Here is a 22584-nt window from a genome sequence, read left to right as displayed (position 1 = left end):
AGACATGTTCTCATCACAGAGATTTTTTTCAGCACATCTGTCCAGTTGGGAGCGTTGCATCAGTGTGATCTAAACGAATCAAGTTTGTGAGCCTGTGAGTGTTTTAATCTCCGCTAGTATTGCTAACACCCTGTCGTCCCTGCCCCCATACAGAGAGTGATGACTGCCAATGGTGGCAAAAGATCCTGTTGACAGTAAAAATACTCCTCTACTCTGCTGTTAAAAATGAAAGTCCTGCACTGACAATGGTACTTAAAGTATGTAAGTATAGTCAGGAAAATGTACTGAAAGTGTCACAAGTGTTACGTAAAGGGCTGCAGCTGACGAGTATTTTCATTAAGGATTAATCTGCTCATTATTTTTACAATTAATCAATGAAATTTATGAGAACAGTGATGAATGCCCATCACAATTACCCACAGCCCAAAGTTACACCTTAATGACACTTGTTTCCAACCAAAAGTACAAAATTCTAAATTATTAGAAATAATCAAAAAGAAAAGCATCACCTGTGAAGCTGAAACTATGAAAAGATGAAGTGTTTTTGCACGAAAAATGACTTAGGCTAATCCAGGGGTAGGCAACCTGTGGCTCTGGTACCATTTGGGTTTTTAGCCCCTCTCAGGTGGCTCGCTGTGGCTTTGACAGAAAAATATCACATGAAATTGAATAAAGTTGTTTTTTTCTCCAACTATTTTTATTGGGTTTCCAAAGTTGAACAAATCATGGCAGTAGTATAAAAGTGAAGACAGAATTTCTGGTACAAAAATATAAAAAATACCCTTACAGGTTAGCTTGACCAAGAAATGTTTTTTATTTTTAACATTTTTTATTTTTTTATTATCAGTATTTTGAATTCCAAATCCATAAAAGTAAAAGTCTCAGAGGAAAACACAGAATTCAATAGCCTGTGGACATAAGTGCTATATCATAGGCAACTGGACTTGCTTAAGGTTCTTGAAGACGTTTCACCTCTCATCCAACACGCTATTTAAATTCTAACGGACTGGTGTGGAGTCACAGGCTTTCAACTCTGTGTGGGTGTGAACCCTTACAGAGTCGTTAATGTCACATGTGTGTCGTTGGTCCACCTGGCCATCGTGTGTCTTAAAATTTGGATGAGTCCAAGTGTGAATGGGTGTTAAGTCATCTGCTGTCAAACGTCTTCAAGAAACTCAAGCATGTCCAGTTGCCTACGATATAGCACTTAGAATTACCATGACCTGGAGGACTGAGAATCTTCACCAACACAGTACGTGGACAGATTTGTTTGCTTTCACTGCAATATTGATCTACCAAATAATCATAAATAGCCCACTGCAGAGGAGCCATCCTGTGGTAAAACAATGCTCCTTTAGACCTATTTTTAATGTCAATAGGTAACTTAGACTTAATACGCAGTGTTACCATAAAGCTCAAATATGTTTTGTGGCTCAAGGCAGATTTTTTAAAATTATTTTTGGTCAAAAGTGGCTTTTGATAGTTAAGGTTGCTGGCTAATCGTTCATCAACTAATTGTTTCAGCTGTACTGAATGTACTAATTATATGTAATGCTTGTACTGTTTGGTAGCTTAATTTATAACCAAACATCATACCTTATAAGCTTCTTGCATGTTTTGTGTGCAAAAGTCCTAATTTGTTAAGAAAATTTTAACTAAAGTAACTGGAAAAACTGTAGTGGAGTAAAAAAAAATACAACATTTCCTTTTGAAATCCTTTTTACGGTAGTAGTAGTGGAGTAGAGGTAGAAAGTGGCATGAAAAGGAACGACTCACACAAGTGCAACTACCTTAAATTTGCAAGAACAGTATTTGAGTAAATGTACTTAGTTACATTTCACCTGTGAGATAGTATTGTAAAATGTATTAGTCCAACAGGATACTCAAATGAGTCTCTCATGTATGGTGTCAAAAGCCTGCGTTCATTTGATATACTTTCACCCATAGCATTAGGGTAGACGAAAGTTTGGGTTTTAGAGACATTCTGCTGTGTTTGTAGTAACCCGGAGTAAAACTGATAATGGTGGATACTTTTGTTATAGTTCTCTGTATGCAGTCTGAAGTTATATTGAATATGCTGAATGATAAAATCAAGTTAAGCTACAGTATAGCTTAGCTCGCTTTCTGGACCTCAATAAAACCAGGTAGCAGCTCCTCTCTAAGGTATAATACACTTTATTTAGCATCAAGGAACCGAGTGTTAAAGATTACATCCCAGACTGTTTGATTGCTTGGAACTAACCTACTGTATCTTTGGCTGCTGTGGTGCGAGGAAGACGAAGAAGACGGAGAAGTGGCAGGGTATTCGATTAACTCAATTTCTTGTTATTTCTGAAAGTTAACGTGGTCTAGTCAGAGCAGCCATTCATCTTTAGAAAAGCTTGATATATTTCCCGACCTTTCATTTGACATCCAGCAATTTAGCTAAAATATCTCAGCCTTCAACCTTTAAACCGCACTCAGAAAACTAAAAACACATCCACAAGTTTGTTACTGGAGTTAATTTCGTCCTTCTCTCTGCACAGAACACTGATATCTTGAACACTGCTGTGCTGACGGGTGAAAGAGTGACGGTACCTGTGAAAACTTTGGCTGTGGAGGCTGATGGCTCTGTCACCGATGTGACCAACTACACCAGCTGTCGGTCTACAGAGGAGGAGATACTCAAGGTAAGCCACAAGAGTTTTTTGTGATAAACATTTCATTGAATATATGTATTTCAATGAGTATGTACATGACAGGGAACTCATTGTTTTCATTTGTCTTTAAGGGTCGTTAATGTAGTGAGGACATCTTTCTCATTTCCAATAATACCGTTCTATCCTGCCTAGCAGAGAGAAGGATATCTGTTCATATGCCGCCACCCTAGCAAGCAGATTATGCCAGTCTGTGATTGATGGTGCGCGAGCTGACTTGAATTGTTGGACGACCAGTCTACCAAACATGAAAATAGTCTGGACTCACTCAGCATAGATAGAGACAATTGTGTTTTTCAGGATGGATGGGTCCCCCAACAGAAATAAAGGAAAGCAAAGGGGACACTCGTACAAACAATTCTGTGGATGAGGTCCAAAACCTTTGGGGCAATCCCATGGCATATGAGTTATTGTACCCTCATCAGGAGTGGTGTAGTGGAGCAGATAGTCGGGGTATACCCACCTCTTTTTCTGTCCATTCAAGGTATACCTACCAAAAAGGCATTGTAATTTATCGGAGAGTATACCCACTTCCTCCTCGGTTACCTACCCATCTACCTACACCCACTCATTATTTTGAAGTCATACTTTTCATTTAGAGACTCTTAACTTTGAAATCTAGTTTCGTAGCGAGTTACTTCAGTGTCTTTTTACTCTGTTCATTTCGGCAGTGCAATCATCTCTGGTGCAGAGGTCACTGATGATAAACTGAGTGTTCACACACTTCTGTGCTGCACCCTGTAAAGCCTCTCATTTTGCCAGTGAAGAGCTTAAACCTACCTGATGACTGTGTGTTCTCTGACTGACTAGAGCCCTGTAGTGGTCAATATCCCGAGTTCACCAGTTAAAAGGGTCATTCCCCAACATCTATACTATCTAAAAAATCTTAAATTTCATTCATCTAGTGCAAATATCACATGGCATGATGTTGACCCATTCTTTTTCTGTAAATCAACTTCCAAATTTTTTTCCCTGTACAGTTTTAAGGGAATTGAGTGCCTAGTGCTTTATTTCTCAGTCCCTCCAGGCTTTCACTGTCTGTTTTTGGGATTGCCGCAGCCCGAAATGATTTCACAGCAGCTTTTCTGAAAAATTGTGACGCATGTCATGGTGTTTATGGGTGGTTTTTTTGCAGTGAAATTGGTGGGGGCAAAAATTACAAAATGGCTGTGAGGGGCTGACAGCTTATCACCCACAATCAGCTATTGCTGCTATTCAAAGCAGTGCTGATGGACAGGCTCTGTGAGCAGCTCTCCTCCTGCTCTCTCTGCTCCGTTAGCATGAGCTAACACAGCAGCAGTGGCTAACACCCAACACAGAGCCATTTAAATAGTCCCAACAATCTCACACCGAAACAGCTCAACTCTGTCTTTAAACTCATTAATAAGCATTAGGTAACATTAGCCATGTGGTGCTAGCCCTGTTAATGTGTGTGTGACACAGAGGTCACACAAGACAGTTATAACAGAGCCTGGCCCGACCCTGACAGACTTTTTGATTTTAAGTCCAAACCTGACCCGAGCCTGATGCACTTTGATACCTGACATAGTTATTGTTATCATGGTTACAGCTTGTTTGTTTACCGTGATCACACATTGACAGTGTGTAAATGACCATCAAAAGGCTGCTGTTATGCACAGTCGAACACGCCACACGCACAACACAGCACACACACTCAATTGCAGCAGAGGGTTGTGCTATAGTTTATGTAAGTGCTGGAATTTGTTATTTACGTGACAATGTCTGAACGCAACACAAAGATTAGCATGTCAAGTGGGCCAAACCCAAACCTGAGCAAAATTTCTGATTCGTTATCCGAACTTCCCGACCCATCAGGTTTGGGCTCGGGTCGGGTATCCACACTCTGGCTCACACTCCCGCAGCAGCAGTCTCATGATAAACAGAGTGACAGAGTTCAAGAGAGAGAGGACCAAGGAAGGGCTGAGCAAATCAAATCACTGCACACAGCTCAACAATGACATACGATTTCACCCATTTTAAGAAGTCAAATTTACAGTAGAGTTGCAGAGATTGGACGAACCGCAAGATCACGCAGAATTTTGGGGGGATTGGCTGAATTTGCTGTAATTGTTGCAATCGAAACATCATCACTGAGGGGCGGATTTCTGTAACAGCACAGAGTAATGAAGAGATGCTTCACTATCCCTACCATAGCTTGAGTTCATAAAAGGGGGGTTAATCAGCATGAATTGAAATAAATACTGTTATCATTTCTGTGTTGCTTGTAAATATGTTTGCTTTATGTCTGTATGGAAAAATACCTGGGGATTATTATGGTAGATGTATCATTTGTGACTCAGGACATACCTTGTTTTTGCTATAGAGCAAGCACACTTTCACACAGAAATGTTAAAGACTTTGTTTCCAAATTCCAAATAAAAAAACCCAAATTATGTGTACACCATAAGTATAAGCATATTTTTTTCTTTGAGCATGAGGTAAATTAATCACATAAAGTGAAAAACAAACTCCTTTCCTTTTATGCAAACTTTGTAACTCTCCAATGTATCTTGCATATTTTTTTGTACAATACTTCTCCAGAGTTTCTCTTTAGTGCATTAATGCCAGACAAGTTAATCTTAAATTATGTGTATGCACACTCCACAGTATGCATAATCAGATGAATTTGTTCTAAACAAATGAAAACAAAGCTTTTTTATATCCAAAAAAACCCCCAGCCTTTGTTTCTCCCATATTAAATTCCAGTATGAATTGAATATATCATTAAGGCCTGATTAGCATACAAAAAAGTGTGTTTATTCCTGTTTATAAATCCACATCCAACATCACTGTGCCATCATACTCAACAGGTCCAGTCTGTGTGTCTGTGTGTCAAAGCGTCGTGGATAAAAGCAGCCTCTTCCATATGGCATTAAACACTGAGCTCATGATCCCAGCACTCAGTCCATAAGCACAGTGATTTGACCTTTAAGTAATGGATCCATGTTACCGGGACAGTAGGAGCAGAGAGAGGGAGACGGAGAAGAGAATACCAGAGAGGAGAAAAAGGAATCATATTATTTCCCATTAGACGACACAGCAGCCACTGACGAGGCAGTGTGCTTAAGTGTGTAAGCTTAAGAGAGTGAGAAAGAGCCAAAAGGAGGGAGACTGTGTTTGTAATGATTTTCTGTTTCAGTAGACGAACTTAATCCAGTTATTATTGTGTCTCTGAATGGTCTCGTACGCTTGCTGCAGTCACTGACCCCTCTTAGAGCAATGCCACCGATCAGAGGAAAGTAAACCTTGAAACCATAAATCTTATCTTTTAGGCAGCCACGAGGGTGGATCTCTATTAGAGACTGATTCACACACAGTACACAAACTCTTACATTCAGCTAACATGGTTGTGTGAAAGAATTACTCTGTAGTTGCACTTTGACCTCTTAAAACAAACATATTGAATTTTCTTTGCCACTTCAAGGCAGAAGAGCAAGTTGACTTTAAATGATTGATTAAGTGAAGCTGCTCTATAGAGGAAGGGGACGGCAAAGGCTTGTCATTTTCACATTACAAATACTAAGTTAACCCATGCAGCTTTAACAGCAAAACATTTACAGTATACTTTACACTTGTATTGGCCATTTAGAATACGTCTTATAAAGCTATATATGTACATAAATGGGAAGATACCACCTATAACACATGGTCAAGACGACCTGCTGAAATTCAAACTGAGCATCAGAATGGGGAAGAAAAGTGATTTAAGTGACTTTGAACGTGGCATGGTTGTTGGTGCCAGACAGGCTGGTCTGTCAGAAACTGCTGATCTACTGGGATTTTCACGCACAACCATCTCTAGGGTTTACAGAGGATGGTCCCAACAAGAGAAAATATCCAGTGAGCAGCAGTTCTCTGGGTGAAAATGCCTTGTTGATGCCAGAGGTCAGAGGAGAATGGCCAGACTGGTTCAAGATGATAGAAAGGCAACAGTAACTCAAATAACCACTGGTTACAACCAAGGTCTGCAGAAGACCATCTCTGAACCAACAACACGTCCAACCTTGAAGCAGATGGGCTACAGCAGCAGAAGACCACACCAGGTGCCACTCCTGTCAGCTAACAACAGGAAACTGAGGCTACAGTTCACACAGGCTCACCAAAACTGGACAATAGAAGATTGGAAAAACGTTGCCTGGTCGGATGAGTCTGGATTTCTGCTCCTTGAAAGTTACTTAAAATAAAGGATAAGATAAATGCATTGTCTTAAAAACATTAAATGCAGATTGATTTTAAAAGTCTTCCCTGCATTTTCCATTGATGTATGAAGAGAACTGAAAAAAGCTTTAGAGGCAGGATGCCATTCATTCCTATAAAAGTTGCTCAGTGGCGCACAGAGCCAAAAAATAACCTGCCGCATATAAAATTAGAAGAGCAGGCACACTAGAGACTTCCACCAAATCCACCAGCCAGCTACTATCGGTCATGAAAGAAGAAGAAGATATACTTAATTCATCCCCGAGGGAAATTGACTCTCACTCTCACTCTGTTGTCATATACACACAGACCTGAAATACACATACATGCACAAGGAGGTCCTATACATGTATTAAATGAAGAGATGTCAGAGTAAGGGGGCTGCCCATGGACAGGCACCCTGGGCAGTTGGGAGTTTGGTGCCTTGCTCAAGGCAGGAAGCAAAGTGGCACCTCTCCAGTTGCCAGTCCATGCTCCGTATTTGGTCCTGATGAGAACTTGAGCAGGTGACCCTCCAGTCCCTATGGACTGAACTACTACTGCCCCCCCAGTTAGTGCTCTGCTAACTTGAATGGGGATAAAGTATGTAGTCATGCAGCTCTTTTAGACCCCTCCACATGTTATCAGACTGTATTGATCAAATTCTGATAGTAAAACGAGTCATTTTGCAGCGGTAATGACATTGAAAAAAAGGTTAGCCAGTGATTAACAGACGTCTCTTCATGTGGTGGACTCGAAAGTTGCAGTCCCACTGTTTGGCAACAACAAAAACTTGCTTTAAAGCCCGACACACTTCCTGGCGGCCTGGTTTTACTTCCTCATAATGTTCTAACAGTATGATGTTTACCATAATGGATTCACAATTAAAGTTTCACAAGGCTGCTTATGGATTTGTATAATGAACACTAATGAACGGAAAATATTCAGCTTTCTGAAACACAGCAGGATTATTTGCAAAATGGCGGGGTGTGATGTAAAGTATACTAATGGGCTGAGGCATGCAAAACCACAGGTACTGGTATTTTAAGATGCAACATTCTCTATCTACAGTAGACTCACAACAGTGCGTGTAGACATGAGGCTGACCGCCGAAGGGTAAAGAAGGAATGGCTGAAGTAATGCCTAAAGAAATCATTTAATCGCAGAATAAAGAGTGAATTTTGAAATTTTTTATTGTGTTGATTTGTCTCATCACAGAGCAGACAGAAAAATGTGCTTATAAAGTTTATTTTTGTCAGTGTCCGTTGACCCTACATGACATTAAGCTGCACTGGAGAGCTGCAGAAGACATCAGAGATCTTGATGCGGACCAGTCAGCGTGATATAAAAAGGTCCTCACAGACTGGTCTCCCTTAACATTTCCACAGGAGTTCAAGTTGACTTGCCTTAGAAGTCATTCCTCCCTTTGCTTTTTCCTCTCTTTCTCCACCTCCTCCCTTTTCACCTCCCTCTCTCCAGTGCCACACTCTACTCTCCAGTCTAGTGCCCTCCAATTACTGCTGTGGAGCCACTGGTTTGTTAAGATAAGTGAGGCGGCAGAGAAGATAGGCCTCCAATCTTAAATAAAACACACCAACTGCTGTGTCTCACCTCATTGCTCTCACTGGTGGGGACCGCACCGCTCCCGCCTACCGTACAGCGACTACAGGAACAGTCGTCAGGCAGAGCTCATTTATATTCCCCAACAGTTTCATAGAGACCGCGGTTTTGAATTTACATGACATAAACAGAAACATTCTGCGATTCCCTGGCCAGGCTTTGGAAGTTGTACGAAATGAATAAAATGTGTGTGTCTGTGTGGTTTTAGCTTATTTGTATTGGTGCCTCTGTTCCACCTCTCCTCTCTTTGTCAGATTTTAGTAAAACTTTCTTTATTCGTTTTCCATGGGGCTTTACATGGAAAAACCTCTGCGAGTGTATGTCTGGAGGAAGCTGAATTTAAATCAGTAGACGACAGTTCGGTCCCATCTCAAGTCCAGTGATTCTGAACTTTTTAAAATCACTTTCTTGCCTGATATTAAGATACATACATATAGAGTGACAAACCGGAGAGAAGGAGAAGAACTTCGAGCTAGATACAAACCTAGGACAGCACCTATAAGCCTCTCATTCACCTTTCTTTTTCTCTTCCTCCTGCAGGTGTCAGAGCGATGTGACTACATGTACGTAAACGGGAAGGAGACGAGAGGAAAAAGCAGGGTGATGCTCAACTTTACTTACGGTTTCCTGAGTGCCCAGCTGGAGATGAGCGTGTGGATGCCCCGCCTGCCTTTGCTAATCGATGTGGCTGACCCCGAGCTCAGCCAGATCAAAGGCTGGAGGGTCCCTGTGACAACAGGCAGCAGGAGGTACGGCCAGTTGCATTGATATACATCTTTAATTGCTAGAGGTCTCGTTATCTTGATCCAGAGGTTGCCATGTGAAGAAAATCAGTAATCAGAATCAGCTTTATTGGCCCAGTATGTGTGCACATTAAAGAAATCTGACTGCTATACAACTGAGTTTGATATACTGTAGTGGCAGGTATAGTGAGAACTGGGGAACTTGTTTTTAGATATATATTTAACCACAATAGGGAAAAGCAAAAGTGGTACAAAGACATTGTTTTGTACTGTAAGTCTTATGTCTTGGCTATGAAATCCTGAATCAAGTCCCAAATCAAGACCAACAAGTTCTAGGTCAAGACCAAGTCCTGAACTTTGTGTCTTGTCCTAGAGGACAGCTCTACTTCTTCCCACCTGTCAATGAAAGATCAGATTTGGCTGACTAATTTTAATAGACAACATGAAAAAGTGCAACAAAAGCTCATTGATTTCATGTTTCCAAGTTCTTGGCTAACATAAGGCGAAGCTATATCTCGGCAAAGGACATTAACACTAGCCTTGTGCGTTCACTCTCCTTTGTGAAGCCAAAAATGTGGAAATTCTTTCATCTCCATCTGTGATTTTTGAGCCAAATGTTTTGCGTGTTGTCGCCTGTTTTTTCTAGACCACTTGTGGTAATCTGAGGTGTCATCTGTTGTTGATGTGCTGGTCTGTGCCAACTAAAGCACTTTTTTCCTCTATTGGATTGAAGTTTAGTTGTATTTTAGATTTATTGTCTGAGAGGGATATTTGTTTTTACAGCCAGTACCAAAGAACACACAGATATACACACAGCAACATACAGATATCCGCGGCAAAGAAATTAAGTCGTTCCAAGCCATGATAGGTTAAAGTGCAAGGCATGTGACTTGAGTCCACACTTCTGGTTAAAAGAGCTGAATGCTTCCTGCCAAATGACACTGCTCAAAAAAACTAAGGGAATGTTTAAGTCACACATCAGATCTTGCTGAATGAATTATTCAAGGCATCAACACCTTCATCATCCAGGAACTGCCTACGCACTCTTGACCACATGAGGCTGGGCATTGTTCTGCACCAGGAGGAACCCAAGGCCCGCTGCACCAGGGTAAGGTCTGACAGTCAGTCTGAGGATCTCATCCTGGTACCTAACAGCAGTCAGGGTATCATTGGCTATGACATGGAGGTCTGTGTGACCCTCCAAGGATATGCCTCCCCTGGCCATCACTGACCCACCACCAAACCGGCCATGCTGGATGATGTTACAGGCAGCATAACATTCACCACAGCGTCTCCAGACTCTTCCACGTCTGTTTCTGTGTTTCACCTGCTCTCATCTGTAAGGAGAACAGGGCACCAATGGTGGACCTGCCAATTCTCTGACGAATGCCAATCGAGCTGCACGGTGCTGGGCTGTGAGCACAGGTCCCTCTAAAGGACGTCGGGCCCTCAAGCCACCCTCATGGAGTCTGTTTCTGACAGTGTAGTCAGAAACATGCATGCACACCAGTAGCCTGCTGGCCCTTCTACGGCCCTGTAGCTCTCCTTGTGCAGCTGTAGCTGTTCTCCTGGTATCTCCTCCATGCTCTTGAGACCGGAAACTTTCCTTTGACCACACATATGCATGTGCCATCCTGGAGGAGCGGGACTACCTGTGCAACCTGATTGGGCTGCAGGTACCGCCTCATACTACCAGTAGTGACAAGGACACTAGCAGAACACAAAACTAGAGAAGAATCAGTCAGGAAGGATAAGGAGAGAGCAACTGTCTGTGGACACCACATGTGAAACCATTCCCTTTTTGGGGGTTGTCTTGCTTTTGCCTCTCCATTGCACCTGTTGTCACTTTCATTTGCACCAAAGCAGCTGAAACTGATTCACGATCACTTGTGCTTCCTAAATGGACAGATTGATATCCCTGAAGTTTATCTGATTTGCTGTTATACTGTGATGATCATGTGTTCCCTTAATTATTTGTGAGCAGTGTAAATGTTTTTAATTGATGCTTTCATATGCAAACAGCCTCACCCTGTAGAGAAATGTAACAGGAGAATGCATCAGCTGCTGTGATGTACACTGAGTCAGCCATGACAGAAATCTGTCTTTTTGAAGTTTACTACAATCAGTTTTTGTTGACACAGTGTCAGAGGGATGTGGATTCAGCTGTATGGTAATTCCTGAGTCTGAGAGGTGTGTTTCTAATATCCGTCTGTATACTATAATAAAGTCAGTAATAAAAACATCACATCTGTGTTGGGTGCATTAGTGGGTAGGATGCTGTAGAGCCAACACAGTTGCCCTAGAGACAAAGGTTAGTGGAATTTCACTCAATACTTACAGTAAAGTCATTATTTTTTCACTCAATATTAATGATGATGGCCAACTGTTAGCCTGTTTGAGGCTTTCATTTCCCCAAACATTCAATACCCACAAACGGATACAAGGTCAGAAATGTGAAACTTCGATGGCCTACTGTAATGGCCAGTCTCTGCTCATGGGAGTGAGGAAGTTTCTGTGCCATGCTCGTGTTGCTGCATGCTACAGTTTGGGACGTGTGCTTATATGTAGCAGAGAAGCAGCTGGAATTTCTGTCTAATTGGGAGCGATGGAACAGACTGGCGTTAGACTTTAAGCTTCATACACTGAATTTAAATTCTGAAATATTGAGCGTGCCATCAGGTTGTAGCAGATTATCATTTGCCGTTAAGTTATTTTTATCTCTGTTGCATTCAAATTAGATTAAAAGAAACATGTGCAATCAAATCACACTAACAGATATGAATTAATAGAAAAATAACACGGTATAAGTTGATGTTAATGAGCTGCCTAGCAACCCCATAGAAAGCGTGAAGGCTCGAGGGTCATCAAAGGACTAGTGGAAAAGTTGAGTAACCATGGCAAAAAGACCCAGCATTGAAACTTCAATGATCAAAGTGTTCAAGTGTCTTTAGCAATCAGCAAATACAAAAACGCCATTACACAAATTAACGCTTTGAATGCTGATATTTCAAAGACAGGTACTGGAATCAAATCAAAGACAAAGCTTAAACTTGAACTAAGTACAGTTTATTCTATACAGTGAGTCGAACAAAATGATCAGGTGAATGAGTTAGTTTGCCGGTGTTGAGTCACACTTATTTAATTCAAGCAGCATCTCCATCACACGTTAAGCTCTGACCTTAGGCTGTATAATAATGATGTTTATTTGGACTGCTGCTCCTGACAGTAGCTTCCTGCCTGCAGTGTGAAAGCAAATCCTCCAGCCCTCCAGCACACCTGTGGTGCAGTGCGTGGTGGTCCAGCTGTGCTTACGATAATTATACAGACTGATCATCGCTGAAGGGTTTGAGGATGGTTCTCAGCTTAACCTCCATCACACGCAAACAAACCAATCAGCTGTGGCATCCTGTTTAATTTAACTCAAATTCATGTGGAAGGAAAGGTCGCTCGGCAAATGTTTTGTGCCTTTACGGCATCAACAAACGCACTGCTTGTCTCGAGTATTGTTTTTGAGTTGACAGTCTCTCTGCTGGAAGATAGAAGCACCATTTAGGAGTTCGGATCACTGATTAGCTGCATGATTTTGTTGTGTTGTTGTTTCCTATTTAAATAAGGAGGGATCACACACATCATGTTTTTGTGAATGAGTCTCCTGCATTTAACTCGCTTAACTTTAAAGCCTTGTTAAAGTATGCTGTTGTTTTGCAGCAGATTCTTAAAATGTACATCACATAGAAATTTAGTGTCACTTAAAGGAATAGTTCAACATTTTGGGAAATATGCTCATTTGCTTTTTTGCAGAAGATTGGTACAACTGTCAAATATGAAGCTACAGTTATCAGACTTGTAGCTAATCTCAGTTTTGCATGAACAGTGGATGCTAGTGATAGCCAGTCTGGATCTGTCTGGATTATTTCCAGAGTCACTGCACCTTGGCAGGAAATAATTCAGCAAATGCACTTACACACTTTGGTTTTTGTATGGTTACACGAAGGATTTATATTGTGTTAATTAGTGAGCATTAGAGGTACCTTTGGAGTCAGACCAGCTGTTTCCCCCTGCTCCCAGTCTTTATGCTAAGCTAAGCTAACCACCTCCTGACTGTAGCATTTAGCGTGACATAATATTGATCTCATCCTCTAAAGTTTTCCTTAATTATTGCTTTGAACTTTAAATTACGTATGTGCCTTATTTGTCTGATTACTTTTGTGTGTCAGGTCGACATGGGACAGTGAGGAAGAGGAGGAGATGAGGAAGGGCAGGGGTTGCATGCTGCAGTACCAGCACTCTACACTCAGGGTGCTGACACCATTCATAGCGCAGACTGACGCTGAGGTGCTGCCTGACCCGCTGACAGGGGCAGAGCCTGTTGAGTACTTCCTGGGTCCTGATTGGCAGGTAAGTACGAGCTAACATGCTAGCACTTACTAGCAGGATTTGGGTTATCCAGTTTTAAAGGGACAGTTCACCCCAAATGCAAAAAAACCCCCATATTTTTCCTCTTACTTGTTGTGCTGTTTATCAGTGTAGATTGTGTTGGTGTGAGTTGCCGACTGTTGGAGATATCGGAGATGTCTGATATGATGGAACGAGATGGCACTCAGCTTGTGGTGCTCAAAGTGCCGAAAAATTACATTAAAAAACCTCAACAGCAATGTCTCTCTCCAGAAATCATGACCCGGTTACTCAAGATAATCCACAGACCTTGTTGTGAGCAGTTTCATGTAGGAACTATTTTCTTTCTTTGGAACTACACCTGCCAACTGTATCACCGCGCAGAAGGAAGTGTGCATCTACTCATGAACAAAAATATTCAAATTAATAGTTCAATATTGCTAGCTCACCTGAGCTCACTAATGTTACAGCTCAACTAAGGAGGACGCCATTAATATTTACATTTCACGCTGTCACGAGCATGAGCCTCTCATCCATGAGTAGTTGCACTCTTCCTTCTGCTTTGTGATAAGGTTGGCAGGTGTAGCTCTGTAGAGAGAAAATAGTTCCTACATGAATCTGTTGAAGTTTTCAAATGTATTTATTTGAGCACCACAAGCCGAGTGCTATTTACTTCCATTATACTCGAGAAGGCAGACATCTCTAACTCTCAGCAACTCACACCAAAATAGTCTAGACTGAAAAATAGCACAACAACTAAGAGGAAAAATATGTATTTGCAATTTTGGAATGAACTGTCCCTTTAACTATATTTGTCAGACAATAGAGTTATGTTCAAGACACTGAATCAGTGGAATGATAATTATCATACATTCTATCAGTAGCTTTGGGTATGAATTTATCATGATTAACGATTTTCTCTTTCGATTGACAGGTGGATGTGACCAAACTTGTACGCTCCTCTTTAAAAGTGGCAGATCCTGATGTCGCCAGGGTGCAGGATGGCATGGTACTGCAGGGACGGGCTGTAGGCACCACTACTGTACAGGTGAGCCGTGATGAGCGTGTGTGTGTTTGTGTGGTTTCAGCAGGTGCAACTCATGCTATAATCATGCATCTCCATCTGCAGTCTGGCTGAGCTTTTACGTGTTGCAGGTGCTGTCCCCTCTGACATCTTCGGTCCTGGCCGAGCAGAGCATCAGGGTGGTGGATGATAAAGTGAGTGTGACTGAGCTGGGGGTGCAGTTGGTTTCTGGGCTCTCTCTGTCCCTGCAGCCCAGCCCTGGGAGCAACAGGGCCATCGTCGCCACGGCAACCACACGGGAGATGATCACGCAGCTCAAACAGGTAAGTAACTGGAAAATTGTAGCACACAAAGCATAAAACTGTGGGGCACGGCTCAGCTGTTTGTGATGGGGCTCGTCTCTTTTTTATGCCCGTTGGTTTTACAGTTACTCATTTTTAGCCTCGCCACATAACTCGTGAAGGGCCATTCAACAGAGTGTGAACATCAGATGGGACGAGAAATCAACAAAAGCAGTGAATCGTGTACAGTAATAAATTGAAAAATCAATGTGAGATTTTAAAACTATGTTTGCTTATTGTAGGACCGTTCATGATTAAGAGTAAATCAGGGATCTTTCATTCAGATTTTGCAACAGTAAGATTTATAGATGTGTCATAACATACAGAGCCACACAGTTTTGCACGTATCTAATAGATTCGAAAATAGTCAAGGAAATATAACATCAAAGCCATAAGATGTATTATAAATATTCAACAAGCCTAATTTTCCTTACATGGAAACATCACTGAGCAATGCCCGCGTTCTTTAAATCACTAGCTCTCTGGCTTTGTAAGTCCCATCCTTTGAAACTCAAAGCCATGAGAACACCTGTCAGTGTCTCCCCCCATAGACAAGGTTTCATCAGAGGCCTTACATAAGAGCAGAAACACAAATGCTGAATTCAGATCGCTATAGGCTCTGACTAAATATCAAAGCCTGCATTTTTGTCTGTGTTTATTCTAACTGCGTAATTATTTATTGGCTTTTAAACAAGTAAGCTGTTTCCCTCTTGTAGTGAGCTGCTACTATTGCAGCTATGCTTCTGCCTATGAGTGCACAGTCCTAAAACATCCCCTTCTTTCTTGTTCTTTAAAAGTGTGGGCATTTAACAAGCAAGCCCCCGGCATCCATCACAGACTTCCACTGACAATTTTCCCTCCCTTTTATTACTGGTGTGAAAACACTCACGGATGCATGTAAAATAAAGCAACAGCATAAATAACATCAGCGTCCTCATTGACCCGCGTTTTAAGATGAACAAACTTCTTGCACTGTTAGCACATTAGAGGAAATGATTTGTTGCTGCTCTCTGATTTTCCTGCTTGCACTTTAAACCTTGTACATAGGAGGTAAATGCTGATATTAGTGTTTAGATTTATGACTTTGCAATTAATCATAGTCTGGCTGATGATCAGAGAATTGCCTACATTGCAGGTGTACTGCTGATGAATTAATTTGATCAGTTTTAATTTTGATTTGATTTGATTAGATCCTAAATCTGCGGTGTCATATATACATGTGCCAGAGAGTGTGTTGTGAGGAATTTAAAGGAATAATGTGAGCAGCAGGGAGACAATGTGCTGGAATCTTACTACCGTTAGATACGATACGATATGATATGATACGATACGATACGATACGATACGATACGATACGACACGACACGACACGACACGACACGATACGACACGACACGACACGAAACGATGTGATGCGATGTGATGCGATTCTTTATTGTCCCTATAGGGAAATTTGTCTTGGACTCAGGAGCTGCACAAACTGCCTCACAATAATGGTCCAGACTATAAAGGCAGCCGTAATTGGGCTACAAGCACATCAAGTGTTTGGCGAGACATCTGTAGGGACAAAGCTCTATGTTCAATGAAACCTTTTATTCATGACATTTATACATGTAATACAAAGTGATCATGCAAGGAATAAAAGGTTCTCTATGGTTTGTGGATGACAAGGAATTGAATCTGGATAGGACAGGGAAGAGAAGTGACATCTTGACTTCAGAAGTAGTTTTTAGAGAAATGTGGCAACTCTGGAAAAAAAAAAGAAAAATCAATCTTGTGTCTGGAGGGAAATTTGGTCACTTCACATTTGGTCACATTTTGAAGATGCAGGCATTGATATCTTTTGGAGTAATACACTACTGCAAAATATGTCACTTATTCTTGTAGGCTCCACAAAGGAGTCCTGGTTTCAAGTCAGATTATCTTTAGAAAAATGTCCTTCTTCTCGTGTTTGGAGTAACGGCAGGTTGACACCACATGTTATCACCCAAATTATAGCCCAAGGCAGCGTCGTATGGTCTCGGCTCAGGTCGTGATCGACAATGACTGTCGTATGCAGTAATTCATCGAATCATCTTGTGTAGTGTGTCATAGTAGAGTACGATCTACGCCACATCTGGGACACTTAACGACGTCATGACAGAAAGTCTAGCATGTTTGATTTTCTTTCTGTCGTCACGTCACAGCCGTCACTTTGACCAATAGAAACACAGAGCATATCTGCTGCCGTGGACAACTGTGTTACCACACAGAGTAAAAAGGGAAAACTTCTGGCGTGAAACAGGAGAGGCACTTTATCAATCCAGTGAAAATGAAAAAAATGTGCCGGGGCTTTTACTTACCACAACTGCAGAGGCTACCAGCTTCATTTGAAACAGACGACATTAGAAATGGGACGTTATTTATTAATCCCTCTGTATTTTTCTATTTTTACTTTTAATCCACTCCCGTTTGCCTTATTACAGTTAACACATCACGCCATCATTTCAAACTCAACACTTCCTCTATCAATTTAAATAAAAAGCTCCTTATAACTTCGGTTGAGAGAATCCCTTCATTTTCTAAATAGGCTTTTATTGTGAAACATTAACAGGAAGTTGCTGTGGAGGATTCAGTGACTAGCATAGTTTGCATGCGGTAAATGAAATGTAGCTCCTGCCATCTGGTGGCGCTTTTTGTGATACTACAACAACATTTCGGCCAGCACGGCAAGAATAACCCGACGACATCAACACGTCATGAAAGATGACCAGTGATGATTGGTTGTGGACCTTGTGTAGTCTGTCATGTCTGTTGCCCAAGTCACAGCACAATTTTATGACTCCACAACTGCCTTATCTGACATAGTGACTGTGGGATTGGACAAAAATGTTGTGTAGTGTGAACCCGACGTAAGAGAACCTTGGCACCATATTATGGTGATGACCCATTCCAGTTGCCAGAAAAAATGTGTTGGCATTGTACGTTTCAGCAAACTGTGTGTTATTATGTGGTGGACACTTTTGTCTTCTGGTTAGAATTAGGCACAAAAACAACTTGGTTATGGTCAGGAAAAGATCATGCTTTGGCTTAAAATACCCAGTTTTGGTGGCACTATCCTGGCAGGAAATGCAGTCATGTTTCAGTAAAAAACAACTGCTCTTTGTGTCACTAAAATCAGTCACAGTTTGCTAAAACACCCAATTTTTTTTGTTGGCAGTGGTCTGCAGCTTGGCAGGTGACTTGCCTAGGTTTTACACCATCCACTGTCCACTCCACCTCCCAGTGACAAAGTCAGCTCATATATTGCATCACTTTAAAAACAAATGTAATAAATGCATGGTTTGCAGTAATGTACAAGCCAACATTTTCCCCTGCCAACTGGGCTGGACGACCATATTTACTTTAACGGTTCCTAGTGTTTATAAGTTTGGTACCACATACATTTTTTCTGGATATCTGAGGATCTGTGAGGAGAAATTTGGCATTAATCAGCTTTTTCTGATATTTTTTTGTGAAACATTTAATATGAAAGCACTGCAGGATGGTTTTGAACTAACTTCAAGCCCACATTTCAAGGACCAAAAGCAGAAAGAGAAAAAAACATTTTTGTACGAGGTGATAACCACACTATTCCACATTCATTTAAGATTTCTCCAGTGATGTTGCTCCTGCACAGGGAGCAGAGGCAGTACATGCAACACAAACAATATCATTCAAAACAACTTTTTTTGTAAACCCTCTGTGAGGGGGGCTGAAAATTACACTTTAAACTTGCCATGATAACATAGTGCGCCATTAACATATCCTAAATGTATATTTTCCCGTGAAGATACAACAGGATTCTACAGGGAGGATATGAATTATTCTAATTGCCACAGCGCAGCAGATTTGCACAACAATCACCTTAAGGGTGTAATAGTATTTGTGTTTTCCCTTTGCTTCCCAGAATGTAAACTCATTGTGTTCACAGCCATGGCCATCATCTGCCGTTACCATGCTGTGTGAGAGAGCAGAAGAGGCAGACAGGGTGCACAGATGATCATTTTAAAAGCTCACTCACACATTTAGCCGTGGCAGCTTGCCCATTTTAAACCAGCTCCCGGACACAGGCATGGGGCGGCAATTAGGCAGTCTATAGCTGAGCGACAGCTTACTTTACCTACAGTACACTGTCGCTTGGGCTGGTCTGGCCCTGTCAATAACAAACTGTTGGAACTGTGCCAGTGCAGATGACCAGCCAATTGTGCCTGTGATGGCAAGCTGTTAATGTTCTGCTCAGGGCCATTCATAATGTATCCAAACCCAAAATATAGGTTAGGTCTGTGGCGACCCAGTGGCTCACATTAGCAACAGGAAATAGGTCATTGTGTATTAATGTGATTGGATTGGCTCTTTACATGACCCTTGTGGCTGTACTTCTTTGTGTTTAAAGGACTTCTATTATACTCTCTTTATCCACTTTGGCTAAATTATGTTTCATAGTCTGACTTCATAGGACTATAATCTATGGAACAATAGCACCCTACTGAGTGTAATCATAAAGAGATTAGCATAGGCAATTTAGTGCTATTAACAATCATGGGAATATAGCTCTCACTGAAGGCAGGGGGGAGAATATTGATTTGCTGTGTTCTGACCTCCTTTTTACACATGAACTCGGTATTGCTCAGTTATTACTGTCTCTTTCTTTCTTTCCTTTTCTCTTTCTTTCTGTCTATCTTTCTGTCTTTCAGGAAGCATTGGTCAGCTGCTGGGTTCAGTTCAGTGATGGTGCAGTCGCCCCACTGGACCTGTTTGACCGCAGCATCTACTCTCTGACGGTCTCCACCCCAGATGATGGGGTGGCCACTGTACGCCGCACCCCACAGTCCACATTTTTAGTGGCACAAAGTGAAGGTGGAGACCAGGGGGCAGTCGTGAGGGTGGAGCTGAGGATTTGTGAGGAATGCCAGAAATCCAAGAGGAAGAGCAAGTTGGCAGTGGGCACAGGGCTCCTCAGGATGAACTTTCAGAGTAGCAGCAGAGTCGTAACAGAAGGAGGTGGTGGATTTGGTGAGGTTGGCACTGACGGAAGTAAAGATGTGGGTGGTGGTGCATCAGAATTGGTAGGCGAGCTTAAAACGACGGTGACATCACAGCAGTCTGTCACAGATATGGATAAATGGTTGTTCAGAAGCACAGCACTTGACCAGCGAGAGTCTACCGCAGCAGAAACTACCACCTCGACTACATATTCAACAAAATCCATGCAGACGCAAGTCATATGGATTGGAACTACAACCAGGCCTACAAGAAGTAGTACATATACTACCATTCCCACAACTACCACTACAACCATGAGCACTGCCAGACCTACAGACACAACAGTTGGTTTAGTTGTTAAGGGAGAAGGCCAGAAACGAAGCTACGGAAACATGCTCGACAATCCAAATTCACCCCTGAACAAAGACATTCCTAGACCAGAGGTGCCCAAGAAGGAGCCTCCGAAATCGAAAACTCCAAAAGTAATCGAGAGTGACCTCATCAGGACATTCAAAGCCATGTCAGACATGGAAATCGGCATGTACGCCTTGGTGGGTGTCTCCTGCGTAGCCATCTTTGCTTTTTTGCTCAACTGTGCTTCGTATAATCTCTGTTTCCGGAATCATAAAACCCCCATACAGGCCGCCCCGGCACCCACCGGGGACCCGAAGGATCACAAGCACGACTGGGTGTGGCTGGGGAGCAACAATCACAGCGCTCCAGCTCCGGGTGACCCGGCTCAAGTGTCCACGCTAAAACGCGAGGCCCACCACCCTCTGGAGTCCCGTCACTCCATGGACTCCATCAGCCACCGCAGCATGGAGAGCACCCTGCCCACCGTGAGCGCCCCCGCCGTCCCCGAAAGAACTGCCACCCTGGGCCGCAGCAGGACCAGCTCCCAGCAGCAGTTCCAGGCAAAGGCGATCGACCCCATGGCGAACCGTTCGGCCACCTTGCTGGCCCGGCCACACCGCAGCGAGCCGCTTCATTCCCCCACCAGCAAGCGGAACCAGGTCCAGTTCACCACCTTCACCACGCTGGACATCAAGCACTTGGCTGCACTGAAGAAGAACGGCGTGGACTTAAACTGGGCCAACCAGCAGACGCAGGCCCCCGCTGGGCCCCAGTCACCTTTACCTGACATGCCGTGGCCTGTTGTCAAACCTCTGGGAGAGCCTCAGTGAGTTTGTTTGGTGGGAATAAAGAAGTGTATATACAGTACACAGGAAGCTATAGTGGTGAATGTCTGAAAGAAAAAAGCTGGCTTTTGTTTTTTAATAAAAGATAAATCACTTTAGAGGATGTATTTATTGAGATTAGATAGAGGACATTTTATATTGAAGTATGTGCTCAGTGAAAGCCTGTAAATACATTATGTAATGGTGTACCCATGACGAGACACATAAGAGATACTGAGTTGATTTTTTAAGATTCAAAGCATGATTTTATCCCTGAAATGCGAGATTCTTGTGCTCTGCAGACTTGATGTTGTAAATATACATATATCTATACTATTAACTTATTTCTACATTTCTAACTCAAAACAAATGAATTCTCATCTCCTCTTGCTTTTGTACAATCCCGTCGCCCCTGTAGAAACCACTTCAGATATTGCTAGTTGTCAGGTTAAATGCAGTACAGGAGGGATTATTTCTTGTAAGTAATTCTATTCTTTTCCAGCCTTTTTGTACTTTCTTTTTTTTTTTTTTTTGTTCTCGGATTCCTCCAGAGAGTACCTGAAGAGTCTGTGCAATTTGTCAGAGAATATGCAACATTTATCAAGCTATTTTGAGCAATCTGTCACTGCAGTCTGAAGCGGATATTTATTCAAATCAAATGCATGCTATGCAAATATAGTCTGCGCCGTGTTTGAAGTGGACATTGTTTCTGAATTTTTTAACAAACCTTACCTTGGGCTCCAGGTTCCTCCTGGGGGCCCTGCTTCTACAATTTGTTAAAAAATGTCTAATCTCGGTCTCTTGACACGAAGCAATACATATTCAGCTGTAAGATTTTTCATGTGTGAATGCAAAACAATGATGCCTTTTTCTATGTAGCAATCTCTTATTTTGAAACCAAAATGTGATGTGTATTTCCCAAGAGATCCTATCAATAAAGAGCAAATGGATTCATTTGTTATAGTCGAAATTGAATTTAATTCAATCGTTGTCTCTAAAGCCTTTCAAACAGTAAAGTATCATTCATGGGAAAGCACAGTGAATGGTTTGGATTATAGGCTCAAGCTCAGCGATGAATCAGTGGGATTTGATTACGTTTAATCACTTCTGAATGTGATTTGAGGTTGATGTCATCATTCATTCGTCGAAATGTCAGACTGACAGCAGTGTATTTGATGTGCCTGCCAATATTAGGATTCTGTGGCGCTGCACAGAATAACTGTTGCGCCGAGAGTAAATGGGGAGAGAAAAGTGATCCTCATTTTGTGTATTGTGACAGTGTCCCTAAAGAATTACAGGTATTTTATCAATGATGGGAGGCTTTCATAAGATAACTCACGGCTCATTTGTCTCTTTTTCCCTCCGCCCTCCCTTCCCGCATCTCTA

The 22584-nt window shown here is 42.0% G+C and overlaps 1 protein-coding gene across 1 annotated transcript in view; it reads left to right on the top strand.

Annotated features, from left to right (window-relative positions):
• Positions 1–22154, top strand: part of si:dkey-1d7.3 (transmembrane protein 132D) — a 48695-nt gene extending 26541 nt beyond the window's left edge. The window contains exons 5-10 of the mRNA XM_050053565.1: positions 2526–2669; positions 9054–9262; positions 13474–13654; positions 14586–14699; positions 14807–14998; positions 19732–22154. Of these exons, the coding sequence (XP_049909522.1) occupies positions 2526–2669; positions 9054–9262; positions 13474–13654; positions 14586–14699; positions 14807–14998; positions 19732–21204 (2313 nt within the window). The 3' untranslated portion in view covers positions 21205–22154. The remainder of the gene's footprint in view (positions 1–2525; positions 2670–9053; positions 9263–13473; positions 13655–14585; positions 14700–14806; positions 14999–19731) is intronic.
• Positions 22155–22584: the final 430 nt, after the last annotated feature.

Source organism: Epinephelus moara, chromosome 9 (assembly GCF_006386435.1).
Source record: "Epinephelus moara isolate mb chromosome 9, YSFRI_EMoa_1.0, whole genome shotgun sequence".
Classification (NCBI taxonomy): Eukaryota; Metazoa; Chordata; class Actinopteri; order Perciformes; family Serranidae; genus Epinephelus; species Epinephelus moara.
The sequence above is the reverse complement of the archived record's forward strand: the minus strand, read 5'-3'. Positions and strand labels throughout refer to the sequence as shown.